Source organism: Grampus griseus (assembly GCF_964374135.1).
Source record: "Grampus griseus genome assembly, chromosome: 8".
Lineage (NCBI taxonomy): Eukaryota > Metazoa > Chordata > Mammalia > Artiodactyla > Delphinidae > Grampus > Grampus griseus.
In genome coordinates, this window is record NC_139002.1 from 104946572 (window position 1) to 104970139 (window position 23568).

Below are 23568 nucleotides of genomic sequence, written 5' to 3' on the forward strand. Positions count from 1 at the left end.
ACTGCCCTCCATTCCCTTTCTTCTAGGCTGGATTCATGCTGTGTATACTCCTACAGACACATTAGTGTTTGGAGGCAATTTTTTGCATAGCTTCAATATCCCCATGCAGTTAAAAATATACAACATTGAAGATCGGACACGGGTAAGTAACTCTATGTAATAATTGGATTTGAAGAGGTTTCTTATATCTTTCTTTACTCTGCTTACTATGTAACACTCAAACTGTTATACTTTACAAATGTGTATACTGCCTTTCTCAACTGGGGTTGTGTGAGAGAATGAAGCCCTATAGAAAATGATTTGTGTGTCTTGTTTTGTCAGTTTTCCATAGGATGTTACATAGCTGATAAACCATTCTGGATATATAGGGGAAAAGTTACATGCATTGGATACCTTAAGGCAAGAATTGGCAAACTTTTTTTGTAAAGGATCAGATAGTAAATATTTTAGGCTTTGTGGGCCATACAGTATCTGTCACAAGCACTTAACTCTGCCTTGTAGAATGAAATACTTAAATAAGTGAGGGTGGCTCAAATAAAATAACATTTTATTTATGGACACTGAAATTTGCTTTCATATAAGTTTCTCATGTCACAAAACCCTCTCTTAGTTAGGTTTTCTTCCCACCCCAACCCCAGCCATTGAGAATGTGATATGTTAACAACTGGTGAATCTTGGAGACGCTGTGGAAGTCTTAGTGGTACTGCTCTTTAAACTTTTTGGTGGATTTGAAAGTTTTCAAAATCAAAAATCAAAAAATAACAATTAATGAAGAATTCACAACTTTTAGAAGGAGTAGTCACTGACCAATTTACTGTGAACATGATCAGTTAACCATTTTGGTGCCTATTTTGAAACATTTATTCTGGTTGGAGCTATTATACGTAAGATATAAGATTGGTATTGTTGGAGTTATAGGGATTGCCCTGTTAGAATTGAGAGGATGCAGTGCTTTTTAAATAAATTTTATAGAATTGAACTTCTGCTTGTTTGTTAAAAGTAATGAAACTACAGAAAACAGTAAATAGTTTAGTAAGTTTTAAGTTATAGTAACAGTAAAAGTAGTTAAAATGTTTCAAAAGAGAAAAATTACATAATTTCATAGTAAAATACTCTTATTTAACTCAAAATCATTCTAAGAGGTAATACCACCTACACTGCTGTAAGATTCAATCTGAAAATGTTTTTAAAAAGCATTCCCTTTTTTGGCTAAAAATAGCTATTATACCCATAGCTTAATTGTTTGCTCAGTTTGAGGGAAGAAAGGGAGAATGTATATTCAATGGCATAGGTAAAATGATCACCTTTATCTCTGCATGAAAAATTTCCTTCAGACGGTTAAACTGTTAATAACTGATGTTGATTTATCTAATTTTCCTGGACTTTGTTTATCAGAAAATGTCAAATTTCAGTATCTAACTGCTATATTATTCCATTTTTCCTAAGAACGGCTTAATTCTTTCATTCCAAATAGGAACCCTTCCGTGTTTCTATAACATTTCATTGGGTCCTCTACATATGTACACACAGAGCCTTTTTTTTTTTTTTTTTTTACTTTCTCCACCAAGCTTTCACATTGCCAATATCAACCTGACATATGTTTATTATGTTACAAACTGCTATAAACTTACAGAATTTAACTTAAAAGAGAATGTGTAGAGAATGCTTTAGGGAAGAAATATACAGTGTTGTAAATTTAAGACAATGTTTTGGCTACTTTGCCATGCCAGTGTAGAAATAGACTATTTGAACTTGATTGTTAGTAATTATTCTATTGATAGCTCTTAAAGGTTCAGTAATTTTATAATGAGTATTAAAATTTTTTCTTCCAAAAACATTCTAACCCAGTCTTAGAAACTGCTGTGCTCTGTGGTGTCTAGCAGCATAGGTAAAATGTAATGGCACAGTTTGGGTGTGTGATGTCTTGGCTATTATTAGTACAGTCTCTTGAGTTCCAAGTGAAAAATCAAAAGTTTAATGCCCATTTTATATTTTATTTATTTATTTATTTTCTGTCAGTATTACTCCGCTCTCAACAGAGTCCCAGAGGTTTTAGAATTTTGGGTTGTCCTGAACTTTTAATAAAGACCTTTCAGAAAAGTGTTAATAAAACTTAAAAGACGAGCAGAGAAGTCCAGTATATTATGTTTAATTTGGGGGGGATCAAGTATCTATTAATTCTTGTGTTCCCTCCTACTGTACCAGAAGTAAATTAATTTGATTTTCAAATAAGGGTGGATAAACCTCTTCTAGTTGTTAAAGATGTAGTGGCAATAAGAGACCGAGATTCGGAGCCTGAAGCCTCTGCGTTTTAAAGCTAATGAAAAGTACCTGCATTGCCTTGCAATGAGGAAAGTGATCTCCTCATTCCACAGTGATGCCCTGTGACATAGTGAAGGGTTTTGAAAAGGGACTCCCATCTGGGTCTCCTTGACTGGGGAAGACTACCTGACATGGAGCTTTGAAAGGAGGTGGGAACATTTTCAGGAGTTACATATTCAAAACAATCCTAAAAGTATTGTTTGCCTTATCCTTTTGAGAGATGGCCCCTCTGAAAGAAGACGGGCAGAATATACAGGCATACCTCAGAGATATGGCAGATTTGGTTCCAGACCACGCGATAAAGCGAATATTGCAGTAAACTGAGTCACATGAATTTTTTTGGTTTTCCAGTGCATATAAAAGTTATGTTTACATTACATGTAGTCTGTTAGTGTACAGTAGCATTATGTCTTAAAAAAAAAAGTAGATACCTTAATTAAAGTATACTTTATTGCTAAAAAAATGCTAACCGTCATTTGACAGTGCAGGGTTGCTACAAACCTTCAATTTGTAAAACTCAGTTAAGCAAAAGCACAATAAAATGAGTTATGCCTGTATTTAGGATAGTCCCCATGGTTGATCTTTCTCACTCGTTGATCCATGCTGATTTGCCATTTCCTTGACTATGGTAGATCTAAAGGGCACTTATTTTTATTATAATTCAGCTGGAATAATTTCATGCTACTTTTGGGGAGAATTGGAAAGAAGACTAAAGATAGCAACTGATTAGGCCACATGGAGTAGTAACCTGATTTGTGGACATACCATTTTGGTAGACTACAATGTATGAGACGGGCAAGCTGAGAGTTAATAGTGGGGCAAGTACTCAGTCTCATGTCCTAGACTAGATATACCTTGAGAATGCATCTCTAATCATACTTTCATATATGTAAGGACATAATAAAAACATATAACTTTATCTCATGTCCTGATTTCCTATTATATTCTGTGTTTCATGGCCTTCTGGTTCAGGGTAAAACCACAGTAAAGGCAAGAGTGGTTGGTATGCCTTTGTATCCTAAGAACCCTAAAACAATTTTCTCAATTAAGTATATTGTGTCTTACTAACATTTTACTCTCTGTCTTGAAACTTGTTTTTGATGCTTTCCCACTCAACAAGACAGCTTCTTGATAGTTCTAAATGGTCTTTCCAAGTACCTTTTATCTTTAGTGATTATTTCCCAAGACCAACATTTTCTAAGTTGACAGATCCACTTAAGTTCTTGCTCCACATGACAACTTAGGTTTGCAGGTTACTTACAGAGTGTTTTTCCTGGGCTAATTATTGCAGTGATTGTTTGTTTCTCTCTTTCCTTGAAAATTGTTATCAGCTTGATTTTTTCATCATTTTTTTCCTGTGTAGGTTCCAAATAAGTTCCGCTATCCATTCTACTATGAGATGTGTTGGTACGTGTTGGAGCGCTATGTGTACTGCATAACCAACCGTTCCCACCTAACTAAGGAATTTCAGAAAGAGTCCCTTAGCATGGGTAAGTGTTCCACCTACATGAACTTTCAAGATACTCTGCAGGACTGAGGGTGAGACTGGGACTATTCCGTAGGCTGTTGCTCAGTAGTTTTGTTTTGTTTTTAATTAATTAATTAATTAACTTATTTATGGCTGCGTGGGGTCTTCATTGCTGCATTGCGGGCTTTATCTGGTTGAGGCGAGCAGGGGCTACTCTTCGTTGCGGTGCATGGGCTTCTCATTGCGGTGGCTTCTCTTGTTGCGGAGCATGGGTTCTAGGCACTCAGGCTTCAGTAGTTGTGGCACATGGGCTCAGTAGTTGTGGCTTCCAGGCTCTAGAGCGCAGTCTCAGTAGTTGTGGCACACAGCCTTAGTTGCCCCGCAGCATGTGGGATCTTCCCAGACCAGGGCTCGAACCCATGTCCCCTGCATTGGCAGGCAGATTCTTAACTACTGCGCCACCAGGGAAGTCTAGTAGTTCTGTTTTTATAGTTTGTCTTTTTTACTTATCTACTTAGAAGTACCAAATCCATTCACTGAAGTTGAACACTGGTTACAGCTGATCCTCCTATCCAGATGTGAATTACTAGGGCTAAATGAAATATTCTGGATCTCATCTTTGTCTGAGTTGTTAGTACTTAGCTCCTCACGAAAGTAATCAGTTGGAAATTCCCTGGTGGTCCAGTGGTTAGGACTCCGCACGTTCACTGCCATGGCCCAGGTTCAGTCCCTGGTGGGAGTACTAAGATCCCGCAAGCCACACAGCGCAGCCAAAAAAAAGAGAAGAGTAATCAGTTGTCTAAAATGTTTTATTCTGTAAAGAATGGTCTTTGGCACAATAAAAACTAGGATCATATCATCATAATTACTCTTACTATATTCCAGGCACCAAACTAAGCAGCTTATATACATTAAGTTATTATTATTAGCTGTGAGGTGTAGGTATTATTATGCATATTTTACAAATGGGGGCATTAAGGTTCAAGGAGATTAAAAAACTTGTTTGTGATCTAAGAGTTAATAAGTGGGAAAGCTACAGCTTAAACCATGTTGGTAAGATTCTAAAATGTATTTTCTTAACCTTTGTGCTTTAATGTTTCCCCAACTTCTATCAAGAGAAATATTTTATTGGATGTCAAGATAGTTTCAGTTATACATTTTTAGGCTATTCCATGCCTTAAAAATAAAGAGGAGCCAACACTGTAGTATCCTGTGGTCATATATTTAATGGAGAGTCTTCAATCCAAGCAAGATACTTTTTGCCTTAGCATTTCTGAAACATGCTCACCAATACATGAAAGCAAGATACAGAATTGTACATACAGCATGATCCTAATTTTGTTTAAAAATACATCAAGTCGGGCTTCCCTGGTGGCACAGTGGTTAAGAATCCGCCTGCCAATGCAGGGGACACAGGTTCGAGCCCTGGTCCGGGAAGATCCCACATGCCACAGAGCAACTAAGCCCGTGTGCCACAACTACTGAGACTGCGCTCTAGAGCCCACGAGCCACAACTAATGAGCCCATGTGCCACAACTACTGAAGCCTGCGCCCCTAGAGCCGTGCTCTGCAACAAGAGAAGCCACTGTAATGAGATGCCCACGCACCGCAACGAAGAGCAGCCCCCGCTCGCCACAACTAGAGAAAAGCCCGTGCGCAGTGATGAAGATCCAACGCAGCCAAAAATTAATTAATTAATTAATTAATTAAATTATAAGGTTTACAAAAAAAATACATCGAGTCATAGTCATACACATATGTATAGGAAAAGATGGAAAGAAGATACATCACACTGAGTAGTTATCCAAGGGTGGAGAGATATGGGAAGACTTATTTACTTCTTTGCACCTTCCTGTATTTTCTAAATTATTAATAGTCAACATGTGTTACTTTCATAATAAAAGATCAGTTAACATTTTAAAATTCTTCTTTCATTAAAACTTTTATTTTCACTTTGTTTTGATTATCAAAATCTTTATTTTAAAAAATATTCACTTTGTTTTATTAGCCATGTTGCTAAGATTTCAATTCCAAAGCTTAATTTTATGGTGAAAACTTTGAACAAAACTACTTTTTAAATATATGTGCTTCACACTAATTTTTTAAAAGATAATGAAATCCCATAATACCCAAATTAAGTTTGAACTTGAAACTAATATACAACTATTTTCATAGGTAACTTACTTCTAGCACACAGTTTAAAGACTACACCCTTCCCAATCTTTTAAAAATCCAGTTGACTGTTACCTCAGTTGTCCTGCTAGCTCAGGATCCTGTTTTTACCTGTAAATGGTTTTCAACAGTGGACAAATGGGTTGGAATAGGGAAGACCATTTTTTAAATGTGACAGCTTTGTCATTTATAACCTCAAGGCCCCTCCCATACTACCTATTTCTCTGTTGATCACATGGCCATGTGTCATGTTCTTACTGCATTTTCTCTTCATACTGGCAGATTTGGAGTTAAATGGGTTGGAGTCTGGAAATGGGGATGAGGAAGCAGTAGATCGAGAACCCCGGCGCTTGAGCAGCAGGCGTTCTGTCCTCACTAGCCCTGTAGCCAATGGGGTTAACCTGGATTATGATGGACTGGGCAAAACCTGCCGAAGTCTTCCAAGTCTGAAGAAAACTTTGTCTGGGGACTCATCCTCTGACTCTAGCCGGGGCTCCCACAATGGCCAAGTATGGGATCCCCAGTGTAGCCCCAGAAAGGACCGACAGGTGCATCTGACCCATTTTGAGCTTGAAGGCCTTCGTTGCCTTGTAGATAAATTGGAGTCTCTGCCACTGCACAAGAAATGTGTCCCTACAGGGATAGAAGACGAGGATGCTCTCATTGCTGATGTAAAGGTAAGGGGTTGGTTATTTTGCATGACAGCTATTGATCTGGCTAGGGCATTCAGTTTCTGGATTCTGAGAGAAAATTTGGGAGTTTTGGGTAATCTTGGTTCAGCGAGAAAGAAGTTAAGTGTGTGTGTGTGTGTGTGTGTGTGTGTGTGTGTGTGTGTGTGTGTGTTTGGACTGTACAGTGTTTCAATTCCTAGAATGAGGTTAGGTCCCTGTTATGAAAATACTAACATTTGTACGTTCAGTTAGGACTTAAATCTAGTCCTAAAAATGCTGATTTCAGGCTGACCCTAAAAAAAGGAAGAGCCCGAGAAAATGTTTGTATTAAGAAATGTTACTTTGAACTTAAGTTACACTAAGATAAAGAGGCCTATTTCAGAGCAAAAGTGGCCAATAACAATCTCTAGCAGTCTTACCCCAAGCAGATTTAGAGGAAAGAAATTGAAATGTTGGGTTATGTTGAGCATGTTTAACATATTTAGCTTCAAATTTATCTAGTATTAAGACTTAAATACATTGGGGCAACTTTTGAGAAGAGTGTCATTTTAAACATAATTCATCCTATTGCTATTTCAAGTTTCTTCTTGTTGTATATTTTTCTTCTTTCTCAATAAGTCTCCAAGCATTAGTAATCTTCAAAGCCCAGCCCAGCCCTCATATATTGGTCTCAAAGAAATGAGCTTATTTTTAAGGAATCCAGATTTGAGCTGTCTGAACTGGAGAGAGTTCTATTAAATCTTTCCTTATACATAAACATTGGGGACTTCCCTGGTGGTCTAGTGGTTAAGACTCTGCGCTGCCACTGCAGGGGGACATGGGTTAGATCCCTGGTCAGAGAACTAAGATCCCACATGCCACCCGGCACGGCCACACACACACACACACACACACACACACACACAAAAGTAACCATTAATATGAACACCAAAAAGTCTTTAAGTCACTGTTTGGAATTATGTCTTGGATGCAGGGCATGGGTATGTGTATTAGAAAGTTAGTTCACCATTTGTAGTAAGTGTTATTTTTCAGACCTGTCATATAGATTGTTTTAAGCCACAGAAGAATTTATAAGGAATAATTTTAGTGACCTCAAGGAAGATGGGCAAAATATCTCATAGTACGTCTTTTCCATTCCTGATTCCTGATTCAAGTTTTCCCTTGGCCACCACTAACCAGCCAGCTGAGGTGCTCCCTACCTTCTGCCAGATACCTCAGGAAAGAATTCCAAAGACTGGGACAGGACCTAGACTTTTAATTTTTTTAATGTTTTCTTTCTTCGATTGACATTTTAATTATATCTTACTGTTTATGCATCTGTGAAGTGGTAAAAACTTTAAAAGACTAAAAGGGGTGGTACCCTAGTGAGGTTGGTCCTCTCCATAGTGATAGAAGCTAGACAGTTGGTTTTATAGTTTGGTTTTATACAGCTGTTCTAGACAAGGCAGGTGGTTATCATTGTGGCTTGTATTTATGGGAGGAAATAACAAAGTTCCAGGTGGGTGTGGTCCTATATCTGTCATGATTAATGTGCAGCAAAACAAACTTAGCCTACTTTTCCAGACTCACAAACCAGTTCCCAAACTCACTTCCCACCCCTGAGTGAACAAAGGGCACTTACATTTTTTCTTTTCCATTGTGATGGGACGTGTATAATTATGTTTTCCTGAGAGTTTGAGTGTAACATCATCTTTTTTTCTACAGAAGGTTCTCCTTTTTTTGGCTGCACCGCGCGGCTTTCACGATCTCAGTTCCCTGACCAATGATTGACCCCAGGTCACGGCAGTGGAAGCCTAGAATCCTAACCACTAGGCCACCAGGGAACTCCCCAGAAGTTTCTTTTTTCATGTAGCTATTCCATCATGGATGCATATAGGAAACATTAAACCGTGACTTTGGCGACTTATTAACTTGTATAATTGCCTTTAGGAACCCTAAGAAGAAAGATTTGTAAGTTTATCTCTCACTAATGTTCTTGTGGCCTGGGGAATCTGTATTTCTAATTCATGAAAAAGAAAAATATCTTTTTAATCCTAAAGGATGTCTATAGATGGATTTGATTTCATTGAATCCAGTTGTAGGAAGTCATATTATAATTCACTAACCAGTTGTACAGGTCAAATGTCATGATAGAAATACACAAACTCCCTTAACTAATGTAGTTAAATAAGGATATTTGCAGAGGCAGAGTGGTAGGGGAAAATGTAGAAAGATTTGTGTCAAATATTAAGCAGAGTAAAAGGAGGCAGCAAGAAAGGGAATGAGTTAAGAAGAACCATCTAAAGAGAACTCTTAACACTGTGAAAAGTGTCTAGAGAGAGCTTCCTGTTTATCAGGAATCGTGGAGAATCTGGCTGCCATTGCTCACTAAGACAGAGTGGCATAGAGACCAGAGCATGAGGAATGAGTGGCCCAGTAGGATGACTGCATAGACCGACAGTGTTTGAATTCTCCCTTCTCTTGTTTACCCAATACCATAGTCAACATGTAGCTGATAACAGAAGACAAAAGATTTAGAACCCAGTTCTGCAGGTAATTTCACTTAAGATCAAACGGATTATTCCTACATTTGACCAGTTATATTTAATCTGAGCTTTAGATAACACTGAGTTTATGGCTTAAATACTTCGAGAATCTAAGCATCACCAAAAAGGAAAAAGCATTGGATTGGGTGGGTGCCGAATCACTGCCACAGCTGGAGACTGCAGTGCTAGAGAACTTGGTGCTGTGGTAGCACAGAAGGCTACACTGCAGCAAAGGACAAAAGCAAGCCCAGAGTTTACCCTTCCTGCAGTGAGAGGGATTGTTTCTTGTTGTAGCCTATATGACTCTCACAAATAACTAGGAGAAGAGATGAGAGGAAAATTGGTGGATATCTCAAGACATCCATAATTACCTATTCCCTGAGAGAAAAGTCAATTTTACTGATGTGGTAAAAGGGCTTTGAAGATTCTAAAATGTTCTGCAGTGTTGAAGAAAGATCATGGAGTATAGAGTTTGAAGGGAATTAGATGAAAAATGAGGCATTAAAAAGTTTTGATTTATTGGCAGAGTTCAGGGGAAAGTAATGAGCATGTGTAAAGTCCTATTTGGGAGGGGTGTGAGTAACCTTGGCTCCTAATCTAAAATTGAGAGGCCATGTCCTTGAGAAATGTTGACTAAAGAGGCAGGACCTGGAGCAGTATGTATAGTGCAATCCCATTAATGTAAGAAAAAGTGTCTTTGTTTGTATGTGCATTACAGCGGGGTTGGAGGGGGGCATATCAACTGCTGACAGTGCGTCATAGCAAGATGGTGGGAGTCAGCTGGAAGACTGAAGTTTTAATCAGACTTTACTGTTCTGTTTGTGTTTATTTTGGTAATAAAGGAGCTCTTAATGTATGTGTGTGTGTGTGTGTGTGTGTGTGTGTGTGTGTGTGTATTATATAAAGAAGTTTTTAATATATCAATACATTTGGCTGCCCAGCTCACTTAATGAAACAATTTCAGTGTTACTGAATATTTTTCTACTTTCCTATTTTCTCTAAAACCTTTTGATAAGCTTGGCAAACATGTGACTTTTGGGCAGGATACTAGATCTATAAAAGCATGTTTTCTCCTCTGTAAAATAACATCTACCTCAGTGGGGATGTTGTGAAAATTAATGATAATGTTAGTAAAGTACTTAATAAACAGTATCATTATTACAGAAAAAAATTAACTGTTACAGATCTATGAAATTCACTTATTCCACTAATGTGAATAATGCCTGCCTACTCTCTGCCAGGAACCAGGCTTAGAGTTGGTATAAATACGCGAACATACTGTGGACCAAACCCTCAGGGGGCTTACAGTCCAGTGGTGGAGCAGGCATTTTAAGTGGGCTAAGAAAGTAAGTGCCTTCTAGGTTTACAGGTGCTGGGCATGACACTGAGGGGCGGGTGGTCGATTCTGTTCTAAGGGAAGGAGGTGCCAGTCTTTTTAATTTACCAGTTAATAAACTTTCCTGTTAGATGATACAGATTGATTACTACAACATTATCTAAATGATGAAAGCTCTCAATTTATAAATTTGAAATTTTTTCTTTGTGGTACAATTGGCTACTGCTGCTCTGATCTAAGATTCTAACATTTTATTTTGTAACTGTGATGTAAAAATTTACACTAAGCTCCATCCCAGGAGTATGATGGGACTGAAGCAGAGAGTTACGGTTGTGAATAAATACAGAAACACTAATCAGAAATTTCCCTCATCTGACACTTTGGGAGTGATTCTGACACTAATAAAGAGAAGAGCTGATAGAGGACCCAGTGTAATTAGAGCTTAGTCCATTAAGCCAGATGAGGAGGGAAAAAAAGAACTTGTATAAATAAAACTTCATTTGCAATTTTTACTGACAAGATATTTGTAATAATTCACATATTCTTACTGACTAAAAAGTTTTAAATAACTCAGCTCCAAGGCATATAGGTTAGGTTAAAATAGATACAATTATTTAAAAATATTTTCATTATATTCCTGTATTATATAATGTTATATTCTTATTCTCATCTTTGTTCCTCTTTTATTCTGAATTAATAAGAGAAAAAAATTAGGTCTTGTTTAATGTGTGATTTGAAAACTTACCTGGAGTGAGTTTCCTGTCTAGTTTTTGTCCTTTTCCGGTGGCCTTTAGAATTTCTGCTTGCTACAACTTGAACTTGTGTTTTGTTTTGTTTTGGAGTAACTTGTTTGTCAAGTATTTGTGCATACTTCATCATCCCTCTAGGTTAGATAACACTAAGACCAAAACAAGCATTTTCCAAGAAGACCTCTCACACCTGTTAAGAAAGGTTTTTCTAACATAATAGGCTAGGGACTTCCCAGGCAGTCCAGTGATTAAGACTAAATTACACAGGGTCTCTGAGTCTTAAGATAAAGTGCAAATGAGGTTTAGGATTAGAGTGACCATTCAAACATTTCCAGGAAGAGCTCCACAGAAGAGCACGAAAGTCCCTCCTTTTCCTTGGTAAACTACTGTAAAAATTAAAATATGCAGAGCCCGGCATCCAAAGCCCCAGGCCCCAGAGAGCCTATTAGGCCATTGCCTGCACCAGAAACTCACTGAAACAACTGTCCTGGAATAAGCGAGAATAAATAAGCATGTTTCCAGTGGTTAAGAGCTAGGTTCTCAGTGGCCTGAGATGTTTATTTCAAAGCAGCTTCTGTCATTTCCAAAAAAGCCAAGTTACATTTATTAGAGTCTAAAAATTACATAAATCTGGCCCCAATATATGGGACACTGTAGCCTGAGAGAGTGCTCATTCTGTCTGAGCTTAACCCTGACCGTGGATCGGTGCGTGGAGAGTGGGTGACACGTGTCACTCGAGTGGCCGTCAGAAGTGGCATGAAGGTGTCTGACAGGATGTGAGGCTGGCTGCTTCATCCAGGGAATATCAAGAAAGAGGCAGGCAGAACAGACAACTGGCATAGGCAGAGGAGATGTGCAGGAGTGCTGGTGCCCTGAGGGCGGGGTAGTCCAAGGGGCAGGGTCCCAGGAGACTGGCAGGTGTGGAGTTGGCAGCTGCACTTCCCCCTGGTTCCCTGTGCCTGGTTCCGAGGTAGGAGAGGTAGGAGAGTAAAGCTCCTTGACCTGAGATTGCGCCTCAGCTGGTCTGACTTGGTCACGAGGGAACTGCCAGCAGAGCTGCCCAGGCGGTTCTCTCACTGTGGGAGGCTCCCCGGGTGGTGAGCAGAGGCCGGGATCTGTTGTGGAAGTAGCTGATATTAAACAGACGTATTGTATTGAATACCTCAGTATTGGTTGAAATGTGTCATTCTGAAGGTTTTTCTGGGAACGTGTGCTGGTTATGGATTCTGGGCTGGGGGAGGGGCAGGTGAAGCAGGCCGGTTGTTCAGGGAGTGAAGGTAACTCCAGAGGAGCTCAGCTCTGGGGCCTGGCTCAGCTGCAGAGGCTGAACTTTGGGCGACTCGCTGTCTGCCTGAGAGTGGGGAGAGATCGGTGTGTGCAGCCAGTGAGAGCACCGGCTGTGACCATAAGAGGTGACCCTGGGGGGAAGGGTGTGGACCGAGGCAAGGACAAACGCGGGACCAGACTTGGAATGGGTTAAAGCCTTGCCTTTGCTGGCGCCTTCCGAAGTCAGCCAGCGAGAGCCCTGGGGGCCGGCCCTGGGTTCTCCTCTTGCGGTGACGGTGGGAGGGAGAAGGCGGGGCGTGGCCGGCTCACCTCCCCGGCGGGCTCTCCTCCAATCGCCGGGCAGAGAGCGCCTGCCCAGCACACCCCCTCCTGACTCTGCCGCAGGACGCTGGGCCCTCTGCTGGCTTGCTCACTAGAGCTCGGCTCCCCTCCTGCCATCTTCCGTTGCAAAGCATTTCTGGGAGCTGCATGTGGGTGACGCAGCAGCATTGTTCGCAGTTACAGGAAGCCGCGGCTGAGCTGAAGGGCTCGAGAAGGAGCTTAGAGCACTGCACGCCGCTCCCTCTGGGTAACCTGAAGGGGTTAGCCCGACTGTCCTGCCTTAGCTGCTCTGGGAGATTTCAGAATTTTCAAGTAAATTGGGATTTTTCCTAGAGGCAGAAAACCTAAGTCCTTCAGCACAACTTCCAATACAGAAAGCAAAACAAAGACGCTGGGGAAACTTCAACCAAGAGCCTCGGCAGCTCCAGAGCGACGAGAAACGCAAGGTCAGGCAGGCGGGCGGCAAACCCTTTCTGGTTCGGGGTGTATGTAACTGTAGGGACTTTGTCTTGGTGAAGAGGCAGAAGAACTGCCTGCCGAGCGAGTCCGGGACAATGCTTAGGTGTTGGTTGTGCCGTCACTGCACTTGTTCCCCTTCTGGTGGGATGTGCTTTCAAATTGGGTCGTTTGGCTTTTGGGAATCTTTTCCCCTTCTCTACTCAGGCGCCCGCGGTTCTCTTCCCCTTCCTGGGCTGTGTCGGGTGTGGGCTTGTGCTTGAACATTCTCTCGAATGCCAGGAGCCTAGATAGGCGTCAGCCTTTCCGCACTCCACCCCCGCTCCCTGTCCCAAACCCCCTCTGGTGAAGGGTGGTGGCTTCTTTATATGGTTTCTTGAAGGGCCTCAGCTGGAGTCTGCCTTTTTTGATGAAGGCAGGACGTGCTTGGTCGTGCTTGGTCGTATGGCCCCGGTGAAATAAGGCTTGGAAGGAAATCTGCATTTCCCTCCACACCCACACAGACCCTAGTAACTGAGTCGTGTATGTGTGAACAGCTGCCCCCCTCCACCCGCCCCGCACCCCAACACAGACACAGTTTCTCCACCTACCCTTCCCTGTCCCCCACAGAAGTCTTGCAGGTGGACTGCTTTTGGTGAATAATTAGGTTCCTTTTCTACTCTTAAACAATTGCGGATCTTTCTGTGTAGTCTGTTTTGCTGAAAGTGGAAAGTCCCTGTTTGTGGACAGCTCAGTGCTCGCAGGCAGAGGAAATGGGCAGAGTCCTACTCCTCGGCAGTGCGAAGTGGGGGAGGGGAGCCATGCACTCCCTAGCACACATTTTGAATGGACCTGAATTTTTTCACCCTGGGGAGATTAGGAGCCCGTACCAGAGCCTAGTCCCACGTGGCACTGCACCCCGCCTCTTCACCCCCACGCAGTGTGGTGCTAAGAGGAGGCTCCAGAATAGGGTGCCATAGCAACTCGAAGTAAATAAAACGTCTGCAAATGAAATCAGTTTGGGGGAGTGTGAGAGGCATCTGGAGCTTTGGCAAAGGGGATCATCGTGGAGGAGCTTCATGGGTATGAGTTAAAGGGTCTTTCTGAGTCCCAACTCTGGATTTGGAGCATGATCCTTAGGTTAAGGATGAAAAAACTTGGTAGAGAAATGCCTCATGCTTCAAAAAGTCCTGGTCTCTAGGCACAGACCCCACAGGGTTAGGAGAATTATTATTAAAAATGGCCCAGGCATGCTGGCCTGTCGAGGATCAAAGTTTACTTTTCCCTGAAACAGTTAATATCCTGTATACACCTAAAGCAACCAGAAAGAAATTGTGTAACTTGTCTTCTGGATTTGTGTTTTTTTGCAGTTGCCATTGCTTTAGGGTTCATGAGGTCAGATGAGGAGGGATTTCGTTCTGCTAGAAGGTTTGGGACTCAGAAATTTCTGTCTAAAACGTAAAAGATTTGTTTCAAAATAACACTCAACTAGTGTGACTCACTTGAGTGGCAGTTTCTTACTGTAGAATTGTACCTGAAGTCATTCAAACTAGATTGGCTAAAGTCATGGGAACTATTGCCCCTAAGGTAGTTCCTGCTCCCCTTTATGGGAATAAAGGCAAATAACTCTGTGTGTGTGTGTGTGTGTGTGTGTGTGTGTGTGTGTGTGTGTGTGTGTGTGTGTGTGTGTGTGTGTGTGTGTGTGTGTAAGAGAGAGAGAGAGAGAGGTTTGAGATTGAGATTTCTGTAATCAGCCTTAGAAGAACACAGCCCGGGGTTGAATCAAGACATTAAGACCCTGCTGTTCATATTATTAATTCAGTATTAGCCAATCCTTTTTTTTTTGCCACTTCGCCGATAACATCTGCGAAATGAAGGCAATATTTAAATACATGATAATACTCGTTAACTGGTGTAGAAGAGTAATGGGATGAGGTAACGTTTTACTGTCATATATAGAACTGTGTGACAACACTTGTCACAGTGGTAGCATAAGTGGTTACAGTAAGTACACAAGTATGGGGTTGGAAGCAAAGGTAAATTTGAAGTCTTGATAGTACTGCACTCGTTTGAGTTCTTTTCCCTCTTCGATTTCTTTTGCAGTGAGTCTCTCTCTATATGAAGGGAAAATATAGACAGTTGCCAGCCTGCCCTTCACCTTGGTGCTTAGGGGGACTGAGGCTAAGTCTGGATGCTGTTAGGAGTGGTTGGCTCTCTGTTCACTATGTCCTTTTTTCCCCTCTTCTCTCCTGTCTTACCCTTAGATTTTGCTGGAGGAGCTTGCCAACAGTGATCCCAAGTTAGCCCTCACTGGAGTCCCTATTGTACAGTGGCCGAAAAGGGATAAGGTAAGAAATTATTCTTCAGGCTGCTGAAACATTTTGCTGGCTAACCATTACTGTTCCTGGAAGAAAAAGAACAACTAGAGGCAGACAGCTTTGGTTGCATTAGTGTGAACTGACAGAAAATCATTACTCAGTTCTGTTTTGCCTCTTAAGTCAGGATAATTGGCTATCTTTGGAGGTGACTCTCTTAACGGAACTGTCAAACTAGGAGACCTGCCTCCAGGTTCAGATGCCAAGAATGGATCAGTTCCTATCCTTCTGGCCCAGTGACTCAATTATTTTCATACATCTGATGTAAAACTAGTTAAAATAATTGCATATACATTTAAAAGGCTAGATGTCTATATTGGAGTGAGACCACACTCTCAAGTTTCCCCTTAATTTGGACTTTTCAGTATTGAATTGAAAAGAGAGGAAAGCAGTTACCCATTAGTTAGTAAATTGTCAGTTATGAATTTTCATGCCTCTTCAGTCAGGTCCTGTATAGTTTTTTCCCATATTGTCCTTTGTCAAGGTCAGTGATAGCATTCTGATCCTGGTCGTGAGTCTGGCAAATAAATTAGGCCCTTCTTTGGTTCCCTAGCTAAAACTTGCAGAGCCATCACATTCCAGGAACGTTTAGGCAGAATATAAAGGTGTGTATCTAAAAGATGTCTTTGAAGAAGACTTCCTCCTTCCTAAGTAGTGTCATCCCACTTGGCTCATGCATGGCCACATGGGACTGCCTCAGAACAGCATTTCTGGCCCTGGCTGTTGAGTGTTCTGTGTCAGAAAAGTACTTAAGGCACAGTGGGAAATTAAAGAAGTGGAAGACAGTCCTTGTTCTTGAAAAGATAACCAGCAGGGTAAAATACAAGTGCTAAAATTATAAACATATACCTTAGAGATTTATTCCGCCCTTACCTATTATTGGAGTGTCTCCTGTGTACCAGGTTGTAGGCTTGGATTTGGAATAATAAAGAACAAGACTTGTCTCACCCTCAAGTAGTTTACTGTCTTCTTCAGGAATGTATTCTGAGTAGTAATATTCAGGATAAGGAAATATTAGAGTGCCCCTGGAATGACTTTGGTACATAGAAAGCTTCAGGGAAGGGTAGCTCAGCAGAGTGAGAGGGATGGGGCTGAAGTAGTCTGAAGGGATTAGCAAACTTTTTCCATAAAGATAATGTGTAGGTAATAAATATAATAAATAAAGATAATTTTTTTAGGTTTTGCAGGCCATACAGTCTGTTGCAGCTTCTCAGTTCTGCCACTGTGCTTGAAAGCACCCATGGACAAAACATAAACAACGGAACATGGTTTTGTTCCAATAAAATTTTATTTACAAAAACAGGCAGTGGGCGGTTTGCCCTCTGGCCATAGTTTGCCAAGCCGTGTAGTGATCTACCCCCTCCAGTCCTTAAAACTACCTGATATGTTTGACCTCACTGCTTTCTCTTTCTAGCTTAAATTCCCGACCCGGCCAAAGGTGCGGGTTCCTACCATCCCCATCACAAAGCCTCACACTATGAAACCAGCTCCACGGTTAACACCTGTGAGGCCAGCTGCTGCCTCCCCCATAGTGTCAGGAGCCAGGCGGAGACGAGTGCGATGTCGAAAATGCAAAGCCTGTGTGCAAGGAGAGTGTGGTGTCTGCCACTACTGCAGGGACATGAAGAAGTTTGGGGGCCCTGGTCGCATGAAGCAGTCCTGTGTTCTCCGGCAGTGCTTGGCAGTGAGTGATCTGCTGGGTAAAGAATATGGGGGAGGGGGGGTGGTACCAGGGGACCGAAATACACACAGTGTAGACTTCAGAGTTGGGAAGACAAGGTTTTGCTCTCTTTATGGCTTTCTTCATTTTGTCCCTTTTTTCTCTAGGTTTAGAAAGAAGGTATCTAATATTTAAAATAATCGAATTTAATCTTTCAGCCTTAGCCAATTTTCAACTGAGGGACCAGCACTTGAAGGGCAAATCACTGCTGTCTGTCCCCTCTTTAAGTGGATTAGAAAGGAAGGACCTGAGAGGCCAAGGACAGGCCAACTGAAAATAAACTGATCTCTTTTGGTCTCTTGTCCTCAGCTAGTTGACTCTCCCCATTTTCTTCCTTAGCCATTTTTCCTGCCAAAACCTCTCTTCTCACCACCCAGTCTCTGTGCTCTCTAAGTGTTTACTAGAGAATTACAGGAACCAAATCGTCCATCTTTGGTTAAAGGGAAGCTGAAATGATAAGGATCTAAGCCTGCTCTTTTCTTGGTTTCTGTCTTTGTCCTCTTGTAGCCCAGACTGCCTCACTCAGTCACGTGTTCCCTCTGTGGAGAGGTGGATCAAAATGAGGAGACACAGGACTTTGAGAAGAAACTCATGGAATGCTGTGTCTGCAACGAGATTGTTCATCCTGGCTGCCTCCAGGTGAGGAGAGGCCTAAGGGGCCCATGAGGTCTCCGCTTATAGAATGTCTAAAGATACTGAGTGGAGCAGAGGAAAGTGGAACATCTGTCATGAGAGGCTGGCAGCATCCCTACTGTGGGCCATCAGCTGTGGGTCATGTAGTGGTCTAACATCTGCTCTTGATTCAGTGTCTGTATTCAATGTCAGGCACTGTGCTAGACCCTGAGGATAAACCGGTACACAAAATAGTCCTGGTTCCTACCCTCATGGAGCTTACAGTCTGGCCTCTGGTGGGTATGTTTGGAGTCCCCAGGCCATCGTGGCATAGCCTAGTCTGTTTTGGAATGCCTCGTGCCTTTAAGTGCCTCTGTTACATACTTCATTTTATCTCTGGATATTAGTTCCTGAAAGATGGTGAGAGTAATACTGTCAGCTAATATTTAATGTGTGTTCAGTCTGTATCAGGCTCGGTGCACACCCGGAGAGCTTTAAAAAAAAAAAAATAGTAACAGGAATTCGCTGGTGGTCCAGTGGTCAAGACTCCGTACTTTCATTGCCGAGGGTCTGGGTTCAATCCCTGGTCAGGGAACTAACTAAGATCCCGCAAGCCGCACAGCACAGCCAAAAAAAAGTAGTTAGAAGGTTCAAAAAAAAGAAAGTTCAGACCTCAACCTCAGAGGTTGAGTCAACTCTTCTGTCATGGACTCTGGGCCCAGGCGTGTTCAAAAGCTCCCCGAGTGATTCTAATGTGCAGCCGGAGTGAAGAAGCACTCTTTTACATATACTCCCTTGTCTAATCTTTAAGACAGCCCTGTGAAGTTGGGTCTGACCTGTTTCTTCTTTAAGTTTTCTTTAAATCTAAAATGCATTGGTGCTGGTACTTTCTTGGTCTTCCTGAAGGTGTCAACTATGTCATGACTGCCACCTGGCTGACAGTGATTATAAGACACTGTTAATTGTGAGAAGCAGCCCAGTTTCAGAAGATTCAAACGTGAAAATATGCATCTTAGAGTTGATAAAATAAGGTATTATCTTCATGATGATGACAATGGTTAATACAAAGTGTTTACTACATGCCAGGCATTTTTCTAAACATTTTACATAGTACATAATTCATTTAATCCTTACCACTACCCTGTAAAATGGGTATTGTTATTTATCCTCACTTAACAGTTGAGTCACAGAGACCCCAAACCATAACTAAGTCTTAACCATTATGCCCCACTGTCAAGATCACACTGGCACTGTTTCTGTGTGTCCAGTTCGTTTTACAAAGTGGCATGAGACCCTCAGGAGAATGTATGTGTCAGGGGAAGAGACCCCAGATTGACCCAGACTCTTGGGAATCTTCTCTTGGAGTCTAAACTTGATCAGGTAACCAAGAGTGAGGATGGCCAGTTTCCCACTGTCTGGGAGTGAGGCCAGATGGTTCTCTATCTTTCTCCCCTGTGGACCAGTGTGTTTAAGAGTGGGTAACTCTTCCCAACCATGTGGCTGTGTTATTGTTTGATAAAGGAAACTTAAGAGACAGGTTGGGTTTTGTCTGTTTTTTAAATGAGACAGATTTTTAACATCGTTATCTGCCTACAGATGGATGGAGAGGGTTTGCTTAACGAGGAATTGCCAAATTGCTGGGAGTGTCCAAAGTGCTACCAGGAGGACAGCTCAGAGAAAACCCAGGTAAGGGAACTTTCTCCAATCTTGCACTGTGAGAAGGAAGGAAGCATCAAGCTCAGGATAACGTTTGCCTTTGCATCTTTATTTGCAAGATTATTTTTTATTCTGTTTTGTTTGCTATCTTTTTTTTTCCTTTGGTTAATTATATTTCTTTTGAGTTTTAAATTTTGTGGGTTTTTTTACTATTGAATATTGTTGGGGGTCTTGGGGGTCTGCAAATTCCTGAGGTTCTTTTACACTTTGGGGCCCTTGAAAAAGAGGAGCCACAGCTGGGCTGTTTGAGGAGGGAAATGAGGTGAGCTTGGGCTGCTCATGAGGAATGAAACTTGAGGGGAGGCAGTGACCCGAGTCAGCTGGTAAATACGGTGGTATACTGGAGTTTCCAGTTAGGCAGGTTTACATTTTTGTCATCTTCACCTTTGTGGCAGAAAACCCTGCCCTCGTGCCCAATTGTGTCCTACAGAGGCCGTCCCTCCTCTGGAGGGGATCAGTGCCATGACCTTGGCCCCAGGCTACTACTGTTGCTGGTCCAGTGGTCACCAGTAATGTCAAAGGACCAAAAAGACGCTGGTTACTCCAGCCAGGAAGGCAAGACCTGTTAAGGGCACATACAGAGGAGGCCGTTGGCTTCGTGTCAGTCATCCATGCCCTGGTGGATGATTCCAGGTACCCTGCGCAGGAGTAGGGACACGTTTCCTTGTTTTCTTTCTCTTTCTTCCCACTTAGGCACTGAGGTCATTGAATTTTCAGTCTAAATATCTTTGAGGGCAAAGATTTCTGGAGTTGACTAGTGCTAAAGTTCTCCTTATTCCAAGTTCTTATACTAGCAGCAAGTTCTTTTAGTAATAGCTTTTACATGTGTCTTCACTGGTGGTGGTGGTGGTGGTGGTGGGCGCTTGCTATAGCAGATGGATTGGCAGATACTTTAATATTACCTTCTAATGCATTGTAAAAGCCAGCACCCAAAAGTTGGTCATTCTCTTCCAACCATAGTGATCTAAGAATATAAGGAGAAAAGGGAGCAGAATTGTTGCATAGGGACACAAAATGTCTCCTTAAAGGAAATCTGAACTACTGCTGTGATACCTAGTGGAGCACATTGGTTAGGCTTCATTGCAGCATAGCCAAGGTGGGCTTCAGGAAGGGACAAGTGACCGGTAAGCACAAGTGGCAGAGGGTGAGGTTGTGCTTTTTTTGTGAGATGTTGGCTTCACCAAACTTGAATTCCTCATTTTCATCCTGAGGAGATTCCTCTGGGAGCAGTGCAGTTTCTCGTTCTCAGCATAATCTCTCACCTGTGGTTGGTCTCCCGGGACAGCGTGAGGCACTGAGTGGAAGAAGCAGCCTGGTAGGGTCGAGCTTAGACCCTGGTAGAGCTAAAAGTCAGTAGTGTTTACTGCTATCACAATCAACATCCTAGTTCAAATATATATGTAGGCTGCTTTTCTTCCAACAGAAGCATCTCTTGGGTGTTTAAAATGGTCAGATGGCATAGGGGTAGAGTTGTGGCCTCTTTAAAGGATTTCTTTACCCAGGGAATTATAACCAAAAAATTGGGACAAGAGCTGAATAGGGCAGGCTATGGAATCATGCAGCCCAAATTTGGATCCCACTCCTCTGTACTTGGACACAGACCTTTCTGTCACAGGTAGATTTCCCAAGTGACCTATTTCGAGGGTTTTGCTCTGTAATCAGCTTTCTCCAGCACAGACGTGAGCTCAGTTGCTGATCCTGGCAGAGTCTAGATTGCAGACGGAGGAGATGACCACCCTGCAGCAGGTAGAGATCCCTTTCCCCGTAGAAAAGCAGTGGCCTGCCTTCTCGCTAGTCCTCTGAGAGCAACAGTGAGGTTGACCCTGTAAGTGTAGAGGGTTTTGAAGAAATGAGGCACTGATGTGGCGTTTGGGGGCCTGTTTTGCAGAAGCGGAAAATGGAAGAGAGTGACGAAGAAGCCGTGCAAGCCAAAGTCCTGCGGCCCCTGCGGAGCTGCGACGAGCCCCTCACGCCCCCACCTCACTCGCCCACCTCCATGCTGCAGCTCATCCACGACCCGGCCTCCCCCCGGGGCGTGGTGACTCGTTCATCCCCTGGGGCCGGCCCCAGCGACCACCACAGTGCCAGCCGCGATGAGCGCTTCAAACGGCGGCAGTTGCTGCGGCTGCAGGCCACAGAGCGCACCATGGTACGGGAAAAGGAGAACAACCCCAGCGGCAAAAAGGAGCTGTCTGAAGTTGAGAAAGCCAAGATCCGGGGATCGTACCTCACTGTCACGCTACAGAGGCCCACCAAAGAGCTCCACGGGACATCCATTGTGCCCAAGCTGCAGGCCATCACGGCCTCCTCTGCCAACCTTCGCCATTCCCCCCGTGTGCTAGTGCAGCACTGCCCAGCCCGAACCCCCCAGCGTGGGGATGAGGAGGGGCTGGGGGGAGAGGAGGAGGAAGAGGAGGAGGAGGAGGAGGAAGATGACAGTGCAGAGGAGGGGGGTGCAGCCAGGCTGAATGGCCGGGGCAGTTGGGCTCAGGATGGAGACGAAAGCTGGATGCAGCGGGAGGTCTGGATGTCTGTCTTCCGCTACCTCAGCCGCAGAGAACTTTGTGAATGTATGCGAGTGTGCAAGACGTGGTATAAATGGTGAGCAGGGATACAGGGATCAGGAATAGGGGTACGGGAGTAGGTGGCAGGTTTCCATATGAGAACAGCATGTGTCTTGGCATCTGGAGGCTTGTCGGGTCCTAAAGGATTAAATCAACCCAGTCTGTTCCCCAGACGGTGGGTCCTGTTAAATATGTGGCCAGTTGTGCCTGCAGGTGTCATTGGGGAAATTTGGCCCTTTGCATCCTCTCCCTGCTACTTTCCCATCTCTCTTTACTGGACTTAAGGATGGATTTGTACATTTGGGCCTGGGGGATGGATTTGTAGTTTGTGCTAAAACTTCAGAGTCATAATCCCCCTACCCCCCAGTCAACTGAACTTGTTATACATTTGTTGAGAGCCTGTGATATGCCAGTCACTCTCCTGGTGCTGGTGACACAGATGACTGCTGTTAAGCCCCTGCCTCAGTTATGTCTCCATCTAATGAGAGAGGTATACATGCTTTTAAAACACTTTGAAGGTGCTCACAGGCTCACAATTTGCCATAGTTTTAATTCTCATCCTCTAAACCTGGATCGGAATTCCTTTCTCCAGCAAGCAGTTCAGTGTTGAAGCTTCCTGAGACTTAGTTGTCCTTCTTAGTGAGACCTGCCATTTCTTCTCAAGTTAAACGTTAAGACAAGGGAGGGGGGGGATACCTAGAGGTGATAAAGATTTCCACTGGGCATTGTTTTCCTTTAAGCTCCTGGACCCTAGGACATATCCTTTATATCTGGGTCAAATCCCATTACAGTAGTTTTCAAAGTGTGATGCCTGGACCAGTGACATCACCTGGGACCTTGTTAGAAGTTCAGGTTTTCAGGGCCCATCTCAGACCTACTGAATCAGAACCTCGGGGGCGGGGCCAGGCAATCTGTTTTTAATAAATTCTCCACCAGGGGATTCTGATACACATTAAAGTTTGAGATCCCCTGCTCTATTGTAAGCAGCCTGTTTCTGCCATAGAAGTTTCATGTGCCATTGGTGAAGTTTTTTCAGTCTTTAAATAAAGACTCCATTCTTTGCAAACTTGAGTTTATTTCCCAAATCTGAATTAATATGTGATCTACCCAAATTCTCCTAATATTTCTCTTCGTAGGGCTAGTGGGCCTGCCTGGCTCTATCCCTCAGTTTCCAGGCCAAGCCACATAAGACTCGCATTATGTGCCGTCTCCTCTTCCCCTGCCAGCCAGACTCTGAGCCAGGCTGGGGAGCAGGAACTGTAAAATATTAAACAGAAGCCTGCATGTTGCAGTGC

The 23568-nt window shown here is 42.9% G+C and overlaps 1 protein-coding gene across 3 annotated transcripts in view; it reads left to right on the plus strand.

The window, feature by feature from the left end:
• KDM2A (lysine demethylase 2A) overlaps positions 1–23568 on the plus strand; it is a 105992-nt gene that overhangs the window by 76524 nt on the left and 5900 nt on the right. For 2 of the 3 annotated variants that reach the window (XM_082659526.1, XM_082659525.1), the window contains exons 10-17: positions 27–142; positions 3686–3812; positions 6245–6639; positions 15551–15634; positions 17076–17345; positions 17889–18020; positions 19590–19679; positions 21598–22310. In XM_082659526.1, coding sequence (XP_082515652.1) covers positions 27–142; positions 3686–3812; positions 6245–6639; positions 15551–15634; positions 17076–17345; positions 17889–18020; positions 19590–19679; positions 21598–22310 — 1927 coding nt within the window. The remainder of the gene's footprint in view (positions 1–26; positions 143–3685; positions 3813–6244; positions 6640–15550; positions 15635–17075; positions 17346–17888; positions 18021–19589; positions 19680–21597; positions 22311–23568) is intronic. The other variant, XM_082659527.1, reaches the window with a different exon arrangement.